The sequence below is a fragment of the Misgurnus anguillicaudatus genome, chromosome 3 (assembly GCF_027580225.2).
Source record: "Misgurnus anguillicaudatus chromosome 3, ASM2758022v2, whole genome shotgun sequence".
NCBI classification, from domain to species: Eukaryota; Metazoa; Chordata; class Actinopteri; order Cypriniformes; family Cobitidae; genus Misgurnus; species Misgurnus anguillicaudatus.
The window spans coordinates 39,826,480-39,847,650 of NC_073339.2; the positions used below are offsets into that span (position 1 = coordinate 39,826,480).

The 21,171-nt window shown below is 36.7% G+C and overlaps 1 protein-coding gene across 1 annotated transcript in view; it reads left to right on the plus strand.

Annotated features, from left to right (window-relative positions):
• Positions 1-8,517: 8,517 nt before the first annotated feature.
• dmd (dystrophin) overlaps positions 8,518-21,171 on the plus strand; it is a 164,145-nt gene continuing 151,491 nt past the window's right edge. Inside the window, exon 1 of the mRNA XM_073866166.1 lies at positions 8,518-8,659. Within this exon, the coding sequence (XP_073722267.1) occupies positions 8,578-8,659 (82 nt within the window). The 5' untranslated portion in view covers positions 8,518-8,577. The remainder of the gene's footprint in view (positions 8,660-21,171) is intronic.

Here is a 21,171-nt window from a genome sequence, read left to right on the forward strand (position 1 = left end):
TGAAAAGCACATACAGTTTTGTGTTCAGTTTAAATGTCTGATTTCCATGTTTGGAAAAACATAATAATGACCTATAACTGAACCAAGACCAGACAGAAACATGCAGGTATGATGTTGACCAGACCACCGTAGAAGATGGAGACACAGGTATGTAATATTCATTCCTGAGAAGAAATCAATGCAACATAGGAAGCACATGATGCATTTAACCATCATTGCATAAATATTAATACAATGTAGTCTGATTGTTACTGGTAAAAACCCATAAGACTTTTTTAAGTGCTTTGCATTAGTCTGCACGTGCATTAGCAGAGATATAAGCTATTGTTACGTGGGAATGTTGAATCCACAATGTTGTGACTCACAATTCACCGGCATGCAGGCATTGACTGTGGCATTAAAGACGCTCAACTGTTCAAGGAGCATCGTTTGCTGGAATATAATTGAGAATGATGGATCTTCAGTTTCTTTTGAAGGTACCTCTTTTTTATATTACACCGTGGGCATTTTTCATAACACTATTTGATGGGTTTGCACCACAAAGGAGTATCAAAGCATCACAGAGCACAGAAGTACATCTTCAGTAATGATATGTTGTGGTTGTTTTCTGTATTATTAAACCACTGCTGATCTGAGTTCCGATGTGCTGTCTGGATCGAGTATAATAAGAGGATAATTGTGAGCTGGCGATGGCAGTGTAAAAGCAAATGACTGTGTGTGTATAAGTAGGCTGTATTTAAACAAGTCGCATATGTAAAGTTACACTTTTATCTAAAGCGACAGTGCATCCAAGCTGTGCATTTTAATCAGTATGTGTGTTCCTTGTGGATCGAAAGGATGACCTTTGCATTGATGACTGCCCATTGAGTTACAGGAACACGGTTTTCACAGTTATGAATTGGTTATCATAGACGTATCACTGTATGGCCTGGTTTTACAGACAAGGTCTAGGTTAAGTCAGGACAAGGTAAGCATTTTTTATAAACATGCCTTAGTAAAAAGAAGTTACTGCTGTGTATCCTGAGACAATCAATGACAGTGGCATATTTTAAGATCTGTTATTTTTAGTTGAGAGTTTTATAGTATTTTTTTTCTACTATGGAAGTGAATGGGGCTCACGGACTTTATAGACCTTTTGCGAGTAGACGTCAGAGTTGCGTCACTGCAAGCTGCGCACGCAATGTGGTGGTAGAAAAACAGTGGAAATGAATTGAACACGAGTGAAACGAACATTATAACTCAATAGAGAATTTCTTGTTGTGCTGTTAAGTGTCAAAATAGGAATGCCAAAAAAAGATGGCCTTCATTTTTATAGAATACCGTCGTCGAAGACACCATTTGAAGATAAACGTAGGTGTTTATGGTTGCAATAAGCCTTTAAACGAACAGACTGGAGTGATGAAATCATCTTGAAATCTGAATAATTAGAATAGAAAATAATTAGAGAAGATTTCTTAGTCTGATTCCTCTGTGTTTCTTATAGTGTTTTCATCACGTTACGTTTATAATTTATTTAGAAGTATTAAAGATTTAAAGGTGCAGTGTGTAATTTTTAGAAGGATATTTTTTGACAGATGCAAAATAATATACAAAACTAAATTATCAGGGGTGTATAAAGACCTTACATAATGAACCGTTATGTGTTTATTGCCTTAGAAGGAGACGTTTTATCTACATACACTGCGGGTCCCCTTACATGGAAGCCGCCATTTTGTGCAGGCATGTTTCTACAAAAGCCCTTAACGGACAAACTTTTTTATTAAGTTGTCTCCAACAATGACATGTTTGTCCGGTGGCGGCTACCGTAGGTTCTCTATGTGTTTCAAAAGCAAGGGGTGAGCAGTGGACTGAGCCATTGATTGCAATTCGCAACCTCACCACTAGATGTCATGTAATTGATTTGATGTTTACATTTAATATTACATTATATTTTACTTTTATAATTTTTATAATTAAAAAATATATATATATTATAACTCAGGAAGGCCTGGATTAGCACAGTGAACATACTGCAACACCGTGAAACCGTGGTATTTTTGCTTAAGGGGGTTATCATACTGCCAAAATCTCATACCGGCCCATGCCTACACTGTAAAAAGTAATACCTAGATCTAACTTATAAAAAGTGAGGCAAGTGACTGCATGGGAAGTTTTAGGTTGAGTCAACTTTCAACCTTTTTTTAAGTATATTGAACACACTAACATTACTTAAAATGAATGCAATAAAATTGAGTTGAGTTAACTAATTGTGCTAGTATTACTCAGTTAGATAAACCTTCTTTTCTTGGTACAGGTAGCGTATTTATGGTTAGTTGTTGTTTTTTATGCCGTCAGATGAGGGCTAGAAACGTTTATTTAAACAACACACCCACTCAGTTTCGTTTTGGGCAGCTGTAAAGCGCGACATACTATGCAGTCTATGCACAAGCACCAGTCTTCTGAACAATGGTAACTACAAAACTCAAAGAAGAAACAGAAACTCTTCCAAATATCGAAGATAAATGAACATTAAACACTAACAAGTCTTTCTTTTTAGTTAAAAACAAAACAAAAAAAGTTTCAATTCAAATTTCACTCTCCAAATGCAGTCCCATGCAAAGCATGGTGGGAACGGCAAGTCCACTGCCTAGTTAGTTGTGTTTACTCAAATAATTCATGTAGTTTTAACACAAAATTAATACGTTAATTTATTTCTTACAAATTTAAATCGATTATAGATAATAAAATTAAGTTGAATTTACTCAATAATGTGCTCATTTAGAATTAATCAATTTATTCCAATTTTTATTTTATTTTAACTCATATTTTGATTAAAAAAACAAGAATTAATTTTTTTTAATACAGTTTACTCAATTAATTTTTTTAAAATCTACTAAGGCACAGAAACACTTTTTACAGTGTAGTCTGAAGTGAGTGTATAAAATCCAGCAAGTGTCTATTTTGTGATATGCTCAGATTTATCTTTCCGTATCAATCTCATTATTAAATTAAAGCTGTGGAGATGTCACACCCCTTACATGAGCACATCTCAAACCTCTGTTCCCCCCTCTTCCTCTTACACTGAAAAAAATTATTCATTGAATTTAATAAAAAAAAATTTAAGGTAAGTGGTTGCAATCAATTTATTTAAGCTACATTTAAGCAAAAAAGATTAGTAATGTAAAATAAAAAATAAAACTTTTGTTTGAATGTAGCTTAAATAAATTGATTGCAACCACTTACCTTAAAAAATTTATTAAATTCAATGAATCTTTTTTTCAGTGTATACTTACTGTATGTCAGAGCCATATATCATGCTTTGCAATGTCATCTTTATTCAAGAGAGCATTTCATTTACAAAGTAAAAACTGTAGTGTTTTATATAAAAAACAGCCAAGTCTGCCAAACACAGACACATTCCTAAAAGCGTTTTGTTGTTAATGAAGAGCATACATTTAGGTGCCTTGCAAACCCAACATTGAAGCGTTGTTTTAAATTTTAATGTTATGCTTTTAAATGCAAGCACTCTGCTTGTTTGGCTGTTTTAATGACCAAATATTCTTGCTTGTGATGATGATGATGATTTGTAATTATAATTTTGATGCAATGCCCAGAGGCTGCATTTATTGAACGGAGCGTATCTGTGTGGGTATCTGGTTTATTAATATAATTTTTTTGATATTTTTGTTTTCCTCTTACAAATTTTCCTTGATCATACTACTTAAAACCCATCCTGTGGGTGTCAAAACATGTTTACCGAATTTAACACAAAGTGTTGCTCTAATGTTTATAGATCTGTTTGCCACTTTTATGGGCGCTTTTGTGAACGGCTAACCAAATCTTTTGTTTAATGTATTTTATTTTTGCTATTACAGACCTTCAGAAGGCAGACGAACACAAAAACAGAGCTGGGGTTGTAAATATTCCATTAACTGAATAACACACTACACCGGTAAAAAGGCAAACAAACCTTCTTTTGCCTTGATCAAATCTTTTACTGAAATCAAGCCAGCGGATGCCATTTACTTGTTTACGGCTCCCAAGCAGTTACAATAGACAAGCAGAATTTCATTTCATATTTCTGAAATGCTGTCTTCCATCAGTAAATGGATGATTAGATGTTTACAAGATGGATGTCATGTGTGACCGAGCTAGAGTCAGGATATTTGTGCTTTTGTCCTTGGGAACGCATAAACAAAGTCATCGTCTGGGTTTTAAAACTTACAAGACTGTTGCTGCTCTATAATACAGCAACTGTAATGGATCCTCATATGTGACATTTAGATTTGGAATGCATAGGCAGCTGAGCTACTTCTATTCTAATATATATATATGGGTTGTAACAATATATATACATATATATATACATATACACATACATACATATATACATATACATACATATATTGCTAATTGCTAGTTGGGTCTAAAAGGGACAAACCCAGCCTGTTGAGTTGTTATTTAACCTATGTTGGGTTGTTTCAACCCATGCATTGTTGGGTCAAATATAGGTATTCTCTGGGTTAATTTAACCCAATTTTTTAGAGCGTATTTAAATGCATAGGGTCACTTACATGCACCTTATTTTTCTTTTTTTACACAAATGTAACTTAGGGAATTATGTTGTCTTTGCATAATATGTGACCCTGTTTTATAATCTCATTTTGAGATTAGGAGCATCAACGTTTGATTTCAACCCTTGATTTCACTTTAATTTTTGACATGTTCGATTCCGGCTCGTGGTCATTTGCCGATCCCATACCCCTCTCTCCTCCCTGTACTTTCCTGTACTCTCCTCAATCACTGTTAATAAAGTATAAAAAAAGAATATTATATATATTATTAAAATAATAATATAATTTTTTAAAAATAATATTGATTATATAATCTTTATAATTTCAGATTTTTAGATTGTTGAAATCAAAAAACATTTTCGTGATGTGACCCTAAACTTTTGACTGGTGTATTTTTTATAAAATATAAAATATAATTTTATTATGTGGCCCGTGAGATTTTATTTCATTATTATAATTTTTGCAGGGTTTTGGCATTTAATTTTTGCAAGCCACACAAATTTTTGTCCCGCTGAAAACTTTTTTCCCGCCATGGACGGGTTGACTTGTCTATATAGACCAGTGGTTCTCAATCCTGGTCCTGGAGCCCCACTGCTCTGCACATTTTGTATGTCTCCCTTGTTTAACACAGCTGATTCAAATCATCAGCTCATTAGCAGAGATCTCATTGTCTGTCAGATAAGAGAGACATACAAAACGTGCAGGGCAGTGGGGCTCCAGGACCAGGATTGAGAACCACTGATATAGACAGAGCGCAGTTATGCAAATTTGAAAACCACACCCACCGGGGGGAATACAATCCAACCGTCTCCATTGACTTTGTATTGAGAGAGGCCACCTCCTTGTCATTTCTGGCTTATAACAAAAAACTGAATAATGCCTAAAAGCTGTTGTGTGGCAATATGTACAGCTAACAAGCCAAAGAACCCAGAAATAAGTTTTTATAAGCTGTCAAGCCGTAAAACCCAGCCTTTAAGGAGAAAAAAAGTGGATCGCCGACTATGTTTCCCCCTGGTGGACGCAGTTCTACTAATATGAGTACTATGAAAAGTTGCCTGTATCCATTTTTGTGTCTTTAAACGCTCATTTTTTGAGCTCGACAGCTTATAAAAACTTATTTACAGATAAAACTTAAAAACAGACAAGGTGTACATCTAACAAGCCAAAAAAACATAAATACGTTTTTATAAGCTGTCGACCCTAAGAAACAAGCGTTTAAAGACACAAAAATGGAAACAGACAACTTTTCATAGTACTGTAAGACTGCGTCCACCAGGGGGAAACGTAGTCGGCGATCCACTTTATTCTCCTTAAAGGCTGGGTTTTACGGCTTGACAGCTTATAAAAACTTATTTCTGGGTTCTTTGGCTTGTTAGCTGTACATATTGTCACACAGCAGCTTTTAGGCATTATTCAGTTTTTTGTTATAAGCTAAAAATGACAAGTAGGCGGCCTCTCGCAATACAAAGTCAATGGAGATGGTTGGATTGTATTCCCCCCGGTGGGTGTGGTTTTCAAATTTGCATAACTGCGCTCTGTCTATATCAGTGGTTCTCAATCCTGGTCCTGGAGCCCCACTGCCCTGCACGTTTTGTATGTCTCTCTTATCTGACAGACAATGAGATCTCTGCTAATGAGCTGATGATTTGAATCAGCTGTGTTTCCCCCCGGTGGGCATGGTTTTCAGGTTATGACGCGCTGCGCTCTGTCTCTATTAAGGGAAAACGGTTTCCTGCCAATAAAGACAGAGCGCAGTTATGCAAATTTGAAAACCACGCCCACTGGGGGGAAAACAATCCAACCGTCTCCATTGACTTTGTATTGCGAGAGGCCGCCTCCTTGTCATTTCTGGCTTATGACAAAAAACAGAATAATGCCTAAAAGCTGCTGTGTTACAAGATGAACAGCTAACAAGCCAAAAAACCCCAAAACAAGTTTTTATAAGCTGTCGAACCATAAAACCCAGTCTTTAAGGAGAAAAAAATGGATCACCGACTACATTTCCCTCTAGTGGGCGCTGTTCTACTAATAGTATTACTATGAAAAGTTGCCTGTTTCCACTTTTGTGTTTTTAAAAGCTCGTTTTTTTTGGGTCAACAGCTTATAAAAACTTATTTCTGGGTTTTTGGCTTGTTAGCTGTACATCTTGTCACACAGCTGCTTTTTGGCATTATTCTGTTTTTTGTTATAAGCCAGAAATTACATGGAGGCAGCCTCTCGCAATACAAAGTCAATGGAGATGGATGGATTGTTTCCCCCCCGGTGGGCGTGATTTTCAGTTTATGACGCGTTGCGCTCTGTCTCTATGACGAGTTTTTAATATATTTTTATATATTTAAAGAAGAACATTTTCTGAAAGGCATTAAACTTTTGTGAAAATCGTAGAAAAATGCTAGCGCTGACTGGCAACTTTTTTCTAAAAGCTGGTGGGGAAAGAGTAAGAGCCCGTCCCAACATCTCCCCTTTCCCTACATTTTTGCCCTAACCCTTGCTTTTGCGCGTGCATGTGTAGGGGTAGGTCGTCCCATTACTTTAGGGAGCAAGACGGAATGCTATTTTCCGCTTAGAATCAACCCTCAAAAAGTTGTCAGGAGCAATATAGGCTTAAAATTAAGTGGGAGATGATATTACCCAGGATTCATTGCGAGACCGGTAGATGCGTCAATGTTGCGCATGACGTAGTTGAGCACGTTCGATACATTCGCTATGCTACTTTCCATATAATGGTGTCCCATTTCATAAGGAAAAATTTTAACCCCCACTTCCCTCCAAGTGAAAGTTTTAAGGGGGTAGAAATGGGACAGGCCCATAATGTGAATGGTGGGGGGGTAACGGTATTTCATGCATTCCGGCCCGGGGTCGCCTACTGTCTGAAGACCTATAATCATAGTGTATACCTCATAGTTTTGATATCTTTAGCGTGCATACTGTATGATGCATTAAAATGACGCCTGGAACAGGATGTCCCTGTTTACCATCTCAAGTAAGACTCTATTTTCGGGTGATGCCCGACTGGTGGTGTCACCGCAAATGCTGCCATTATATATATTTCACATAGCTATCAAAAACTTGGCAAGCAACATTATTACCTCAATAAATCCGACATATTTCAGTTCATTAAAATGTACAGCATCTTTTTGGCCTGACAGATCTGGGTCTGGATGTGGCCTTCTGGGGTTTGGGAGTCTTACATTGCAACTCTAACATGGCCATATTAAGCAGTCCACACCTTGCTGTACATATTGAAAAGACCACCCACTGTGTTGTAATACAGCATTAAATAAAATTGCGTAGGCACACCAAACAAGCCTATACAGTATAATATAATAATCTGGGGGGTTGTCTATTTTTGTGGTTGCATGTGTGTGTAGCTTTTGTATTTTAACAAATTCAAAATCATTTTAGGAGTAGGAGGAAACTTTGTAAACAAACAAAAAATGTAAACCAAGAAATGAGAACAGGCACCCTTTGTCGCATCAAGGCACAAAAGTACAAAAGCTTCCTTGTGTCAGTCTAATGAAGGTCTTGGGAGATGTTGGGTTTAGATGTTGGTGGTTTTAATCCCACTATAGGGACAATCCATTAAGTAACCATCAAGTGTCTGTAAGTACATGTATAAAAATAAAGGTCCCGTAGGAATACCATTTTAGGCATGGTTTCATAATAGATCTTTAATATCAGAAGAACCTTACTGTTCCAGTTTCCCTTAAAATTAATGTTTTACCCATTGAAAATACCGCATTTGTGTGTGTGAGAGTGAAACGAAGCGGGCCCTTCACAAACTCTATTTTAAGGCGAGTAAAATTTGCCACCTGCCTCTCCTTCTCCGGACACCCTGACAGCTTGGTTCCCCCTATCATAACAGTCCACAGACAGTCTCGTCCCAGTGTCATTCACAAAATCCAGTCCCCGTGTTTAAGGTCCGGTTTGTGTCGTTGGTGCGGCCTTTGAGTTTCTTGAGTTCTCCTTTCTGCTGATAAAACTAAAGGATTAAAAGATTTACTTGCAGTTCGGGTCTGATGTCATGGCTGAAGCAGGGAGTCCGCATGAACAATGGGAGGAAGGGTTTGAGGATGAATTTGGAGAAATCATTAAGAGTCGATCAGGTAGGAGGAAACGTGATTGGCTTATAGATTAGAGTACATACTGTTACCATATAAATAGCCAACCTGCTTATTGCTTTGTATTTTTAGGAAATTATTAACAGGAAATCATTATTTACTTGTGTTGTTTACATGTTAGATATCAACATCCTATACATACATACAGAATTGTGAGATTTTTTTTTTAAATTAAATTAAGTGTTGTATAATTCGAGTTTCAGTTAAATCATTTTCTTGCATGACATCATAATCTCTTTTTTTATTGCACTCCCGCCCAGAGTAAAATGAACATAAATCAGCATTGACATTGAGAGTAATGCACTTGTCAGAGAATGCATGTTTATACCCCCATATTCTCTCTCTTATACTCTCGCATTTCTTATTAACCAAGGTTGACATTTATTCTAAAACATTTTGATAAACTAATCTCTGACCCGAGTGCATTCATATCTATTTTTTTCCTCCCTGTCATGTTGTGTTCAGTAGGGAGCTTGGGTGATCTATATATGCTCTCTGGTGGAAATAGGACAGGTCTTTAAGAGCTGGAAATAGTCGCAGCTGCCTGGTGTTGAGTTTCACTGGTTTGAGATTTAGCCGTGTTGTTGTTGGCCTTGCCTTGTTTTGCTGGCAAGCAACTCTTTCTCTATCATCTTTTGTGTAACCGTGTTAACGATCGGCAGGGAAAGTTGGAACGAATGAGTCAATAGCAATTAACTAGCGAATAAACAACAAGTACAGTAAACATCGAAGATGCACATCTGTTCAAATCCATTTAAAGTGCATGTGCTACTTCTGAACTTAGACTCTTAAAAAATGTATTAAATGATAGGAGCACCAATATCCTCTTATTAAAAACTTATTTTATTGCTGTATGTATTGTAGATTCTTGATGTTTTGGAAAGTCATTGATATTACGTTATTCCCATATTGGTGTCCTTATACAACAAAACCACTTATAAGTCACGCATATTTGTAGCAATAGCCAACATGCAGGTCAAAAAAAATGTATATATATATATATATATATATATATATATATATATATATATATATATATATATATATATATATATATATATATATGCAAAAAATCCTTAGGATATTAGGTAAAGTTATAGGTATATTTATATATATATTGTAAATTTCCTATTTATTTATCATAAGTAATATGTGTTGCTAAGAACTTCATGGCGAGAAACAAGAAAAACAAAGTGAACCTTTTGGAATTTCATGGTTTTCTGAATCATTTTGTCATCAAATGTGATCTGATCTTCATCTAAGTCAAGGGTATTGATAAACATAATGTGTCTGAAAATAATTACACAGAAAATTCTGATCTTTCATGTCTTTATTGAGAACACTCATTCAACATTCAAAAGGGCAGTGGAAAAAGTAAGTGAACCCTTAGGGCCGATTCACACCGGCTGCGTGGCGTGTGCGTTTTTATTTAGGCTCCCATGTTAGCAGGTTTGACAGTTCACACTGCCTGGATGACACGCACGTCTCAGGCGCGGCTCGAGCCGCGCCGAAAACGCGTGCATGCTAGGAATAGGACCGACGCCTATTTTTCACACCACACGCAAGCGTCTTGGAAGCGTTTCCAGGCAAATTATATGTCACCTATAGCAACAGCAGCGCGTCAGCGCCGCATCAGCCACACTTCTGGTATGTACAGACACAGAAAACGGATATGCCACGCAGCCGGTGTGAATCGGCCCTTAGAATTAATAACTGGTTACCCACCCACCTCCCCCCCCCCCCCTTGGCAGCAATAACCTCAACCAGGCACTTCCTGAATCTGTGGTTCAGACCTGCAAATTGTTGCAAATCTTCCTATCAGAACTGCTTTAGTTCTGTCTTATTCTTTGGAGGTCTCATGTGTATGGCCTTCTTCAAGTCAATCCATGGCATCTCTATTGAGTTGAGGTCTAGGCTCTGACTCCAAAAGGGCGGATTTGGTTTTTCTGAAGCCATTCTGTTGTGGACTTGCTCTGGTGTTTTGGTTCATTGTTCTGTTGCATCACTCACCTTCTACACAGTTTCAGCTGACGTACAGACATTCTTACATTATCCTTAAGAATTGGCTGATATACTTGGGAATTCATCTTCCCCTCAATGATTGCAAGCTGGCCAGGCCATGTTTTCATGATGATACGCCGTGCCCTTTCTATCCCAAATGTAGCGTTGTGTGTTTTTTCCAAATGATTCAATCTTAGTTTCATCAGTCCACAAAACGTTTTGCCATTACCGCTGTGGAGTGTCAGTATGCTCTTTTGCAAACTTCAGGCGTGCAACAATGTTCTTTTTAGTAAGCATTGGCTTTCTTCGTGGTGTCCTGCCGTGGATACCCTGCTTGTTCAGTGTTTTATGTATTATAGACTCATGAACCGAGATGTTTGCAAGCTCCATTGATGCCTTCAAATCTTTGGCTGTCATTTGGGGTTGTTTCTTTACCTCATTGATGAGTCTTCATTGTGCATTGGTGTTATTTTGACTGGGTACCCACTTCTTGGTAGAGTAGCAACAGTCCCAAAGCGTCTCCATTTGTAGATTGTTTGCCGAACTGTAGACTGGTGAAGTCTTTGAAATAATTGTTTAATCCTTTCCAGCTTTATGTAAAGCAACAATTCTTTATTGTAGCTCCTCTGAAAGGTCTTTTTGGCGAGGTGTGGTAAGCGTGTTCTTCTTGTGCAGAGCAAACTCCAAAAGTTTGAGGGTTTTTTATCAGTCAACGCAGCTGTAGTCTATACCTCCAAATGTGTAATCTTAACTAAAACCTGAATCAATTAGCTTTTTTTTAGGTTTTTAACTCAAGGGTTCACATACTTTTTTCGCAAGCACTATGAGGTTTTTTGGTTGTTCTCAATAAAGACATGAAAAATCCGAATTTGTTTGTGTTTATTTTTAGACACATTATGTTTGTCAATACCCTCGACTTAGATGAAGATCAGATCACATTTTATGACACATTTATAAAAAAATGAAATCGCAAAAGGTTCACATACTTTTTCTTGCCACTGTATATATTTTTTGCATCCTCAGATTACAGATTTTCAAATAGTTGTCTCTCTGCCCTACATTGCCCTACCCAAACAATCATACATCAATAGAAAGCTTATCTATTTAGCCTTCAAATGATGTATAAATCCCAATTTCAAAATCTTGTCTGACCCTTATGATGGTTTTGTGGTACAGGGACATTTTTTTTTGTTGTTGTTTGATATGTGACCCTTACTGTGAAAACCCAGCTTATAGTAATTTTTTTTTTGCTATTTACATTTAGCTGTTTTTGCTAGTTACTACATAAAATAATCCTAATGTAAATATATAGTATATAACCTTGATATCCTTAATAATTACTGAGTATAAGATGATGTGATGTCAAAGAATAAAATTAAATTAAATTTAGTAAATAAAATCTAAATTTGATGCTCCTAATAGACTTCATAGGCAGGGTTGAATAAAAATATTAAAATGTTCAAAAATGTATGTGAAATCAGGAAGGCATTAGCCTGAGGCAGCAGGCTGTTTTTTTATCCTCAATCATTTTATTTTTAAGTGCAAGGCTTTTGGCTCGTGTTCATGATTGTTAAGGAAAATATCTTGACTTATTTAAAACGTATGGCGCACCCCTCTGGGGCTCCCGGTATTCAGTGGCATTTTTACTGCTGGGCGAGACAGATTGACTCCTGGGAGAATTTTGGGTTGCAACTTTATCTTCTGCTCACCGTATGCATTCTAGAGCTCAAGTTTTGCCGTCAATATCACTGCAAAACGTGGGCCTATGCATTGTGATTCACGTTGTTATCTAAAACCCTGAGTGATTTTTGAAATTCTCTAAATAGCTTTGATTTCCACTTGTGTTTAATGCAGAATCACCAAGCAATTTCAGAGACTAGATTTGTATTAAAAAACAATATATTTTAGTGTGGAATATACAAAAAAATTATATAAAAATAGTATAAAAGGAACTGGGTTTGATGTAGGCCCCTTCTCAGGGAGCGTCAGAAGTTTACAGGCTTTACTATTTTTACCTTGAATGAGAATTCTAATGAAGCCAGTCAGTCTCATATGACATACATAAGATCGTAAACACAGATAGTCAATGGCATATAATACAGCAGCCACTATAAGGCAGTGTTGAGCAAAGTAAGCTAAGGGACTTCCCTAACATTACTCTTTGCAAACTCAGTCACTGGAGACCACCTGTGATCATTTTTATTATATAACTAGAAGAATATAGAATGTGCAAGCTGGCCTAAAATGCAGAAGTTCAAAGCTGAAATACATTCAGTCACTAAACTGAATCAGGGTGCGTTTAAATGCCCTGAAGGGGCAAATGTTATATTCTTCCATTCGGGTGAATGTCTAATAAAAGCCCATAGCTTAAAGGCATACAGTTTATTGGACACAAAATAATGATTGACCGGCCCATCTGAAGCGTCGGTGATCTTCGAATTTAACAGACAGCCACCACGCAAATACATGGGGTCCAGTACAAATTCATAAGACATCATATGAAATACATTTTCATGAGAAATCATGTTTAACAGTATTTTTGTATTTTTTTGTGTTGCTGGGCAAAGATTAATCACGATTAATCACATACAAAATAAAAGTTTTTTTTTAATTTGCATAATATATGAGTGTGTGCGGTGTGTAATTATTATATAAATACACACACATTCATGTATGCATTTAAGAAACATTTACATGTGTGTATATATTTATTTATATTTTTTTATATATTCTATATGATATATAATTGTAAAAAAATATATATATATATAAATAAAAAATTCTGAAATTAATATATGTATGTGTGCATGGTTAAATACATAATACTTACAAACAGTACACACACATATATATATATTATGCAAAAAATCACTTTTATTTTGAATGCGATTAATCGCGATTAATCTTAGCCTAGTACAGACCGTTACAGAATTATTTTCAGGATTTTATTTACAGACTTACAAATGGCATGATGATGTGTTTTCTGACTTTATGTGAAGTGTGCTGACCAGCAGCAGTAAAAAACAAAAACTATTGGATTAGATTATAAAAAGTGGGGTTTGCATATCAAACTGAAGCAAGGTGATTGGAGTAGAAAGGTTGAAAAAAATGAAACGCTTTAAAGGGAAGTCATTTCAGAGTCAAAGCATTTTGACAGTGAGGATTATAAAGATAAATATTTTCTTTTTTTTGTAATAACATGCACAGATGAATTGTGTACATTAAGACCAGGAAAGTAAATAGATTTCATGTTGACCTTAAAATATGTTTTTTGAACCGGTCGTGTCACCTTATTTTTAGATCTTACCATTTGTTAAGAGAAAAATCACATTTTGAAAGGATGGGATTCCAGACCATTGTATTGAATTCATTTATTTTTAATGGACCGTAGAAATATTAAAGCAGACCAAAACACACCACAGTAAAAACACCATCAGTAATAGAAGCATATGGACAATGCAAACTCATAAGGCCATGAAGGGACCAAAATAGACCAAAACGGGTTAAGATATGAGTTCATTTTCAAGGCATGATGATGGTGCATATTTGAAATAATTTAGTCGTTACAGCACAACATTGAAATTCATGTGATGTCACAAGTTCAAAGCAGTTTGGTGTACACACAGCATCTTTATAGGTTACTTAAAATATCCTTCTTTAAGATCTACTTTAAAAATACAGAAATAAAAAGTATATATCCATTTAATAAGATTAGTAAAAGTGAGTGGTTGTTGCATTAGCCAGCATCCAGAATCATCAAATACATTCATCATAACATTTCATATTTTAGTTGCACTTCACAATACGGTTGTTTTGGTTATATTCATTATACCTTGCTTGGGGCTATGAGAAATGTTCCACCGGTATGCATTTTATTTCCCGATAAACACACACCTGACCTGTCAAATGTCTTAAAATAACCACCAGAGCAATGTCTGTGGTAAACGTGGTACACCTTGGGTGTGCATTATTTCAAATAATTTAACGGCCTGTCGTCAATTGTTCCTTACTTAATGCATTAGCCAACATGAATTAACAATGAACAATATATTTTTACAGCATTTGTTAATCACTGTTAACTTTAGTGAACTTATAGACTATAGTAAATACTGTAGTAGGCTATACTTTATATACTGTAGTAAACTGTGGAAAATTGTAGTATTTTATAGTAACTACTACACTTTGATAATAGCTCCTACAGTACTCTAGTAATACTGTAGCTTACTTTAAAGGGGACATTTTTTAAGACTTATAAGTAAATCTTTGGTGTCCCTAGAGTTCATATGTGAAGTTTTAGCTCAAAATACCCCACAGATAATTTATTATAGCATGTTAAAACTGCCACTTTGTAGGTGTACACAAATTTGTAGGTGTCATTTTAAATGCAAATGAGCTAATGAAATGCAAACACTGATTGCCATGATGGTGGTTTGTTGAAACTGAAACTTAATTTGGCTGTCAATGATTGTTTTCCTCTCTTTCTCTCTGCTCTTAATGGCAGTGACGTGGTTGGATTGTGCAGATTAAGGGGCAGTATTATTATAAAAAGATCCCCTTTTGACATGCAAGAGGAGCTATTTTTTCACAAACTTGTCAAGAATTGTTTATCAAAACTAAGTTACTGGGTTGTTCTTTTTCACATTTTCTAGGTTGATGGAAGCACTGGACTCAATATAACACTCAAACATGGAAAAAGTCTGATTTTCATGATATGTCCCATTTAATATTTATTATAGTAAAAGGGAATTGTTGTACTTATAAAACAAACGGTGCTAAATAGCACTAAAAGTAGTTCACTGGCTCGTAATCATAAGGGGAACCATTTTAAGGGCCATATAGCACCTATGTTGTACCTGTGTAGAACCATATCTGGTGCTTTATGGTGCTATATCACCCCCAGATGGTTCTTCATAGGTGCTTTATAGCTATATAGCACAAAAAATTGTTCCCCTATGATTACGAGCTTTTAGTTCTATTTAGCACCAATATTTTGAGTGTAGTATATTATAATAATAAGGCAGGCTACTACACTTTCATGTATACTACAGTACTGTCATAGTATTAACAGCAGTAAAATAATAAACTGTAAATATTGTAGTATACTTTAAAGGATTAGTCCATTTTCATTACTAACCACCATGTCATCCAAAATGTTGATGTCTTTCTTTGTTCAGTCGAGAAGAAATTCTGTTTTTTGAGGAAAGCATTCATGGATTTTTCTCATTTTAATGGACTTTGATGGACCCCAATACTTAACAGTTTTAATGCAGTTTAAAATTGCAGTTTCAACAGAGTTTCAAAGGACTCTAAACGATCCCAAACGAGGCATAAGGGTCTTATCTAGCGAAACGATTGCCATTTTCGGCAAGAAAAATAAAAAATATGCACTTTCAAACCACAATTTCTTGTTAAAAGTGCATGTTTTTTATTTTTCTTGCCAAAATGACAATCGTTTCGCTAGATAAGACCTGTATGCCTCGTTTAAGATCATTTAGAGTCCTTTGAAACTGCATCGAAACTGCAATTTTAAACTGCATTAAAGCTGTTAATGGTTGGGGTCCATTTAAAGTCCATTAAAATGAGAAAAATCCTGGAATGCCCTCCTCAAAAAACACAACTTCTTCTCGACTGAACAAAGAAAGATATCAACATTTTGGATGACATGGTGGTGAGTAAATTATCTGGATTTTTTTTTCAAGAAAACGGACTACTCCTTTAATATATACTACAGTAACTAGTAAATTGTTGTATACCAGGGGTCGCCAACATGGTGGCCAAAAGTGCATTCTATTTTTGGTCTCAATTGTAATATTTATTTATTACATATTTTTATATTAGCTTGGCTTGGTAAACAATATTAAAACACATCAAGTAAAACTAAATTCAATTAGTAAATTAAAATGAAATCAACAAATAAAACAAAGTTTGAGTAGTCTATATCAAAAAGTAGCCCTCCAGATTGTTTTACCCATTGTGGTAGCCCTTGCTCAAAAAAATGTTGTAGACCCCTATTGCATACTATATTATAGGTTACCAATTACTTCAGTTTGATTATGTATACCACAGTAGTCTTTATTATTGACTAGGCTATAGTAAGTTAATAAACTAGTACTGTAGATTACTTTAATATTTACGATAGCAAGCAACCGGTAGTATATTGTAATATACTATTTTACAGTAGGTACAGCACTTTGTTAATGTAGTAGTATATTCTGTAGTGAACTGATAAACTGTAAATAGGCTACTGTAAGGATTTTAAATATTTGCTATGGCAAGGTTTAAAAATAGGCTACAGTACAGTAGTAGAATGTGACTACAGTTTAGTATACTACAGTAGTATACTTGCTATATTTTTAATGTGGTGGTGATTCATTTTGATCAGTACTTAATTACATGGTAATACACGTAAGTAAAGTTGTTAATTTTATCCATGTGATATTGATATATCTCCGGTGGCCAGCTACGCATACAGGCCACGTTAAGAAGCTCGGTCCCGTTAGATAAAGCGGTAGTAAATCAGCCCGCGTGCCACAACACCGTCACACCTGCCGGCATATCAGTGGATCACAGCAGGGCTTTAACTGCCACCTAAAGTGAGCGACTCTGAGAAAATAAAGCGCTAAAGTGTCCACCCACAGTCCTTTCACCAAACCGTCGGGCACGGAGAGTTACGAGACGTTTATTTAAGAGCGCAGAAGCCGGATAATCAAAGCAGGTTTCGGTAAGTACGCTATATACAATATACAGGTAACGTCCAAATATCGCCGCACTATAAACGCGGCTGCGCGTTATGAGGAAATAGTTGCGTTTGTTTCTGTGTCGGATCATCTTTTGGGTAAGATTGAATCATCAGACTGAAATACTCTTGCGGGTTGAGGGGATTGTGGCAAACGGCTTATTCTGGCATGTGGCGACCAGATTTAACAATAGATCCGGGCGCGCGTTTATCTTCACCGGGATGTGTTTATAACGGATTTTGTTTTTTATTAACTAATCATAAAACAGTCTGTATCATTAAGCGTGTTGTTTAAAAAAGACTGTTTGTGATTTTACCGACAAAATAGAGAAAGTTTGCTGCTTAAACTACACACGCAGTTCAATACATTTACAATGCGAGTGCGCTCTAAAATCACAAAGACTATTTTTTATATACAATATAAACACATTTAGTCGTTTGTAAACTGTGTGACAGGTTAAGATTGGGTGACTGTTGTGAAACAGATTTGGGTTGATCTGAGTCTCGCCTGGGATGCGCGTGCTGGGATTAGATGGCTATACGCGTCGTCCTCAGGTGTCCATCCAATGGCTTTGTATTTGCCCGTTAGCTTCGGCTCGTACCCGTCACATCATCATCCTATTTGCACAAGGGCGGATATAATCCAGCAACAACATCTGCCACCTGCCTAGAGTCACGCCTCCGATCAATGGCAAGCAACGCATTTATTCTGCTGTCTGTATATCTGCCAGTCCGGGTTCTATTAATTGAAAACAATTTGTAATCATCGCCTACAGAGCCAAGGCTACGATTCCTTTCATTTACATTTATGCATTTCACAGACGCTTTTATTATAAAGCGACTTATGCAACCTATACATTTTATCAGTAATGTGCGTTTACTCCGGGATTCGAACCTATTGCCTATGCGCTGCTAACGCAATCTCTTACCAGCTGAGCTACAGGAACTCTTTGCTTTATCGAAGTTTTTCAAAAATTATTATTTCATGAAAGCAACAATTAATGGCCTATTGACTGAAATTGTATATTATGTCATTCATACAATAAGTATCCCCCCACACCCCTACCTTTAGATTTGTTTACAGATTCTGTGTCTATTATTCGAGAGCAGACTGTAAAACATGTTGTCTCATGTCAACTATTCAGGATTTTACAAAAATAGAGAAATAAGTATAGATTGATATGAAAATAAACCTGTCAATCATTATGATCCGCTGGCGTCGTGTGGTGGTGTTTGTGTCTGCAGTCAGTGCAGTGTGGTGGTTGTGTCCTCTGCCTGTATTTTTTTTTTATTGTTTTGGGGTGCTCGGTATGTTGCCTTTGGCCAGTGGGTGTGTAGCCCCAGCCAATAACGACCTGCAGGTGAATGAAGTGATCTGATATACAGCAGCTACGAAAATGGAGAAAACTTTGCAAATACTGTATAGCAAATCAAAACGTGAGGCAGACAAGATTCGTTGTAAAAACAAAGCAATGTGAAGTTGGTTTTCATTTTCCTTGTGTTCAGTTGCACAGGTATGTGTTGTTGCCTAGCTTGTAATGTACAGGTATGTCAAAAACTCTTTGGTGCAGTTTTGCAGACAAGGCTTAAGATTAAAATGCATGTTTGAGTTGTCTCAACTAAAAATGGCTTGCACTGACCTATTTTTAAAAATATCAGTGTCACTGTTTTGTTACAAGATGCACAGTAGCAATGTGTTTTTGTAGGGTGTTTTTAAAAACAACTTCATTGTCCTAATATAAATAAGGCCTAGTGCTGGCTTAATCTAAACTCTGTCCGGGAAACCAACCCTTCATGTATACGCTAAGTCCTACTACTAGTAAAATAACCCTTGAGGTCTGCAGAATTGACTCTTGAGTTTTCAATTTAATGCCACATCCACACGAAGCTACAGTAGTGCTTCCCAGTGCTATCCAAAAAAAATTTTATCCAATATTTTTTTTAATGTAAGGTGTAAAGAAATTGCGGAAACAATGGCTTAAGGGGCGTGTCATAATTTAACAAGTCACCTTTCAGCTCTTTGACACAGGAGAAAATACAGATCAACATTCACAGAGATGTGTGCAAACTCGAATAATGCAGAGATCAGGGAGCTTCTCACTATCTGTGCTGAAACTAAGATCGTCGCCAGCTTCATAGAATACCTTGCGTCACCCACACCCGACCGACGTTTTCAACTAACCTGCTCGCGACTCGGACCAAAAAAAAAGAACTATACCCGACCCGCTTCCTAAAAATAGAATTGTTTAAAACGTGTTAATTGGAATCTTTATTTCAAGCAACCTGATCGACCGCGACCCGAATATCATTAAAAATATTTGAACATTTTGAGTTTACTCGCTTTATTTGCGTGTGAAATTCTAATCATCGAGACATTCATGCAGAAATTCACATTATGGGAGGGGCTTCTGCAACTCTGCTCGTTTCCTGTAATCACGTCACTACTAGAGCAAGCTTCTGATTAGTTAACATTTCACATTTTTCATCTCGCGCGTTTCCCATGGCAACGCTCAATTCGCACCATTTGCACGAACTAGACCAGCAAAGGAGGTGGAATCCCGTCTACCGCGCCAAACGCCTCATTCGCGCCGCGAGACCTCCAGACCCGTGTCAACACGTTTTCGCATTGACTTAACATTGAAATCACTCGTGCTTGACGCGTCAACTAGGGGTGTGACGGTTATTATATAACCGTGAGGTTATAGTTGAACATCGTCATTAACCGCCAAAAAAGTGTTATTAAAACATAATTTTTAAAACATTTATTATTATAGAGAATGTTTAAATACTGATTAAAAACAATTGTTAACAGTCTGTGTTATTAATGGTCTGCGTCGTTTCCAACTGTAATTGATTCTTTGGAAAACAGCATAAGTGAGATGTGCAGAAGACTCATGAACATAGAGAATATATCAGGTCAATTGACCGTTCGCAAAGACCCGACCCCCTTAGTTACTGTCGCTATGTCCAAAAAGATACACCGCTCTCACGCCCCACCATGTTCTCACGCAGTGAAAAATACATTGCGGAGCAGAGAGGACACTGACAACGCACTGACACACAGTACAGACCAGGTTCCTAGTACCAGGGTACAGGTTAAGTCTCACCTTTCAAATCATCTCTTCTTTCTAAGTAATTTATAGCATCAATAAACATGAATGATCATAAGAAGGAATGTTGTTTTAACCGCAGAAAGGCGTCAGTACACTCCGCTTTTCAAGTTCAAATCCTCCAATGTTAATCTACTAACTTCCCTGACATGCTTTGAATGGCGAAGAAGTATGATTGGTCAGATCACCTGTCAATCAAGCTCCCTGCAAAGGGTCAATTGTTTTAAACGACGGGTTAGAGGGAGATGCTTCGATCCCGGTGAAAGCACATTCACTGCTAGTTGTCTTGCTGTTAATTTTAAATAAATGTAGAGCAAGTCGCTAATCAGTATCTGCTTGTTTATCAGTTGTCCTATAACAGACGAACATTGCAACGCGCAAAACGCCGCCTTCTTCGGCTGTTGCAGTGCTACTGTGGGTTACATGTGGATACTGCCTACCAGCGGTCTACATGTGGATGGTGACGAAGAAGTTATATGATAAGTTATATGAAAACTGACGCGTAGCCAAGGCATCGAGGCTACGGCGTAGGAACTGCGCACAACTATAAGCCCTTAACTTGCCAGCCTCATCGGTTACAATGGTGGGACCAAACCAAACTATTGTCAGAGACTCATAGATAGTTGTAGTTTTGTACAGTTGTGTTTGTA